A 4,067-nucleotide genomic window follows, 5' to 3' on the forward strand; every position below is an offset into this window, starting at 1 on the left:
TTCCGCTCGACGTCGTGGCGAGCAAGCGGACATGGGAGCCCGGACAAGCTGGCGCTTTGTCGTGCTCGCGCCTCGCTGAAACTATGATTTCGAGTCACTAGCCTTTTTGTTCGCTTGCGGCTTGGCAGCAGGCCATCCCTACATATCTTATCACCCAGACCACATGGCAGCCAGGGATCGTCGATCGTCTAGCAGTAGCAGGACATAAAAAATTCCATAGTCTATTTGGCTCAGCGCCAGCGGAAAGAGAGAAGTGGCGCCGCGCAGCAAGCGGGAGCCCGGACCCGGAAGGGAGGTCAAAGAAGACCCGGCCGGGCCGCTCTACCATCTATCTATCAATGCATGCGGTTGAGTGAACGCTAAGCCACAGTCTAGTCTAGTCTAGTCTCATCATCCGCGGACATGGATGTCAGAGGATGATGGGCATGCGCGGTGCTGAATACCAAGCTCCATGAATGAGATGTCCAGTCCCGTCGTCCGTCCCGTAGTGCATACTCATCCTCCTCCTGTTGCGACGACATGATTTCTTCATAGATCCTCGCTCTATCCCCTGTCCCCGTTGAACAATAATAATAATGGACACCGTTCAGGGCATGTTTGGGTAATTTCGGATTGGAGTGGATTAGGCTGGTATGAGGTGTATTGAAGTGTAATATGAACTAATTTTTCTCTCAATCCCTTTAAAACACTACAATCCACTCCAATCCCTCCTTACCCAAACAAAGCCTCAGGGTTCAGGCGAAATAGAGAGCAGACAAGCGATATCTTGCAGCAGTCACACGGCCTCTTGTAAACCGCGACAAGTTAACTGAACATCAAAGAGTGGGGTTCGGCGACCGTTATTGTAGGTTTCAGTACATGACAAGCCCGCCCGGCATCAAGTACAGGAGCTGGTGGTTTTAGCTAGGCTTTAGAGTGATGCAGTACAGGATCCCGTGATCATGTTGCAGGCTTCTTCTACAAGTTGTAGATGCACGCTCACTGGACTGCAGTACATCAAGGGAATCGATCCGTCGTTTGCTTCTGAATCATAAGACGACTGCCTGCTGCCTCCAGTTCCAGCGGCCACACGCCAAGTTATTCCTCAGAAGCCCTGGTCCTGCTCACACAAGGCGCATTTCAGCAGGCTGTAGCAAGATAGATTCAGAACAGAACCCAGCTCCTAGTACTTCAGTGACATGGGACGGAAAGGCGACAGAAAAGAGAGAGAGATAAGAGACCCACTATCGCAAAGTACAGTGTATATCGTTTGCCACGGGCACAAAACTAGATAAGGAAAAACAAAAGGAAGGAGGCAAAAGGAACACGAACATCCATCCACACACCTTGCGGCTGCTATCGCGACAAATCTTTAGCAAAAGGCAATCTGGAAAACTTGCGTTTGAGCGTTTTTTTTCCCTGGCTTGATGAGAACGAACCTTTACATTCTAAATCACAAATAAAAGCGTCTTTTATAGAGACTTCTCGGTGTAATATACACATCCTGTATCTCATGAAAACAGTGTTTTGGCTAATTATGTGGGCTTGTTTGGGAGCAAATATAATAGAAGAAATTGAGGAGGCTAGAATCTCTCTATGGCCCTGTTTGGCACAGCTGTTGCTTGTTGAAAAAGCAGCTTATCTGATAAGTTGGTAAAAAGCAGCTTCTGCTTGTTGGCTGTTTTTAGTTCATTTTGAGAAGCAGCTGAACTGATAAGCTGCTGCAGAAACTGTCTGTTTGGCAGAACGTCTGCTTAAATTTGTGAAGAAGCTGAAAATAAGCTGTGACAAACAGGGCCTATTTAAAATAACAAGGGATTCTAACCCCTCAGTTCCCTCCATTAAACTGTCTTCGGTATATCGTGTAAAATAGGGACGCGACGTTGTATATAACATTGTTTAACACTATTTACAAATAAAATTTTAAATAGAAGACATGATAATAGATCCGCTGAAGATAGCCTTATTATTGCTCCCAAACAAAGCCTATAGATAACCTGCTGGATAAGGTCTTACATCTTTGAATCCAGCTTTGTACATGTGTGTACATGGATGTGAGTGACTACGTGAGATGGTTTACCTCTGGAGTGAACGTGAGGCCAACTTTGATTTCTCCGCGGTATTCTTCGTCTTTCACAACATTGTAAACAGTCGGAGGGATGTTTCCTTCCGTGTAAACTGCTTCCAGAGGAATCCTGCAGAAGCCCAGGCCACACTCGATTGAAATAATAAACATTGAGAACGTTAAAATTTGGGTCCCAAAACACATCCAAAATCAAAAGTTGATATAGACCATGCAGAATAGAGTTTAAATATAGTGACGTGGAAAGATAAGCTGATGAAGATAGCCTAACTAACTACTTACGTTGCCTCACCAACAAAATCGTCATCAGTGCCACCGTCACTGTCCAGGAGCTTGATGAACAGCTCTGCTGCGCCATCGGAGACGGTGAACACGAAGGTCTCGTTCCACTCAGGTTCACAGCCTTTGCCTGCAGTGCACAAACAACAGGTCGAGTTCTTTGTTTCTAAACTATAAGTCTAGACTCTCTTGACCTCTACTTTTTTTTTTGCAGACAGCAGAATACTGATTACTAGTACAATAAAGAAAACGTAGCTTGTAAAAAGAATAATTTCAGCAAACCAAATCAAAGTATCTAATATGCAAAGCAAGCAACAAACCGCAGCAGCTGAACAGAGATAAGAGATGTATACCAGATGCGACGCTGCTCTTCTGCTCGTGGGAGCGACATTGCAGAAGCGCGTAGGGGTCCATGTTGCCTGGGGACCAACCACACCGATCGAATTCGTTATCCTTGTAATAAACCAGGGAAACGGCGCTAGAGCTAGAATTCGAGCGGAGACAAGCGTACGTACTCAGGTAATCGGTGTTCTCGAGGCCCCTGGCTCCGACGAGAAGCACCTCCAGCGTCCCCTGCGCCATCTCTCCCTCCGCGGTTAGCCGCCGGTCTGCTCGCTCGCTCGCTGGATCGACCACGAACTTACGAAGCAGAAAAAAAACGCCTCGATTGCGAGATAGACCCAACCCAACTCGCCAGGGGTATTTATATTTGTACAGAAGTACTCCTGTAGTATGCTCCAATACAAGGCGTTTGAGTTTCAGAGATGGACGAACGCGTTTGCCTCCCCACCCACATGGAGGCGGCGTGTTGCGTGTGCCATTGCAAAGTCAACGTCCGGGCCGCACCGACGGGCAATTGAATGGTGGATGATGGCTTGTCGCGCCAGTTTCGCGCGTAGAAAGCAAGAGAAACCAGCCGCCGGCCGGGTCGGTACCTCACAGAAGCTCGTGCGTGCCAGAGGACGGCCTCTGATCCACCACCCATCCTTCCTGGTTGACTGTCACCGACTCAGAGCGGCTCATGCTGCTGCTCCGTCGAAGCATGAGTTCGCAACGCATATGCCTATGCTGATGGTGGCCCGGGCCTGCTGTGTAGATTCAGCCGGCATTCACCCAAACTCAATAACTGCAAGGTACCGTTCGGTTACCACCATATGATTTCATGAATCCAGATAAAAAAAATTCCTACAATTCCATAATCCCATCCAAAAGAGGATTCTAGTTGATTTTTAACATACGCACATATATAATCCAATAATAAAAGGTAAGGGCTAATTCAGAAACTTAAATCCCATTCAGAATTCCTAGCGATTGAGTGAGAAATTCAGCTAATTTTCCATTTAGTCTCCGGCAACCCCCGAAGGGGGGTTTAAGTTTGACAGGATTTTGATTTTTTTTAATAAAAATTAGTTCGTTCTCTTTTGAGGAAATAAGAAACCCTTAAAAATAGAGTTGTTAAACTAACCCTAAGAATTGTTTTTTATTGAATTCTTAAAATCCACTAGGAATCAAACGAGACCATAGTAGTACGACATGGGTTTTTTTTAAAAAGGTAATCGAGATGTTCTAGGTGGTAAAAGGTAAGAGTTATTTCCTGATTTCTTTGCCAAGCCGATTGTAAGAAATTCTAATAGTTTTTTATTATTATTTGTTATTTGGTTAATAAGTTAATATACTACCATTGTTAGATCAACCTAAGTCCATCTTTGTACCATCCACTAAATTC

At 45.6% G+C, this 4,067-nt stretch overlaps 1 protein-coding gene across 1 annotated transcript; it reads right to left on the reverse strand.

Moving 5' to 3' along the window:
- Positions 1-809: 809 nt before the first annotated feature.
- Positions 810-3,017, reverse strand: LOC100285451 (uncharacterized). Its single transcript, NM_001158344.1, is given in 5 exon segments — positions 810-1,099; positions 2,060-2,174; positions 2,345-2,471; positions 2,695-2,760; positions 2,857-3,017. Coding segments are annotated over 5 exon segments (390 nt in total). The 5' UTR covers positions 2,924-3,017; the 3' UTR covers positions 810-1,084.
- Positions 3,018-4,067: the final 1,050 nt, after the last annotated feature.

This window comes from Zea mays, chromosome 2, assembly GCF_902167145.1.
Source record: "Zea mays cultivar B73 chromosome 2, Zm-B73-REFERENCE-NAM-5.0, whole genome shotgun sequence".
Lineage (NCBI taxonomy): Eukaryota > Viridiplantae > Streptophyta > Magnoliopsida > Poales > Poaceae > Zea > Zea mays.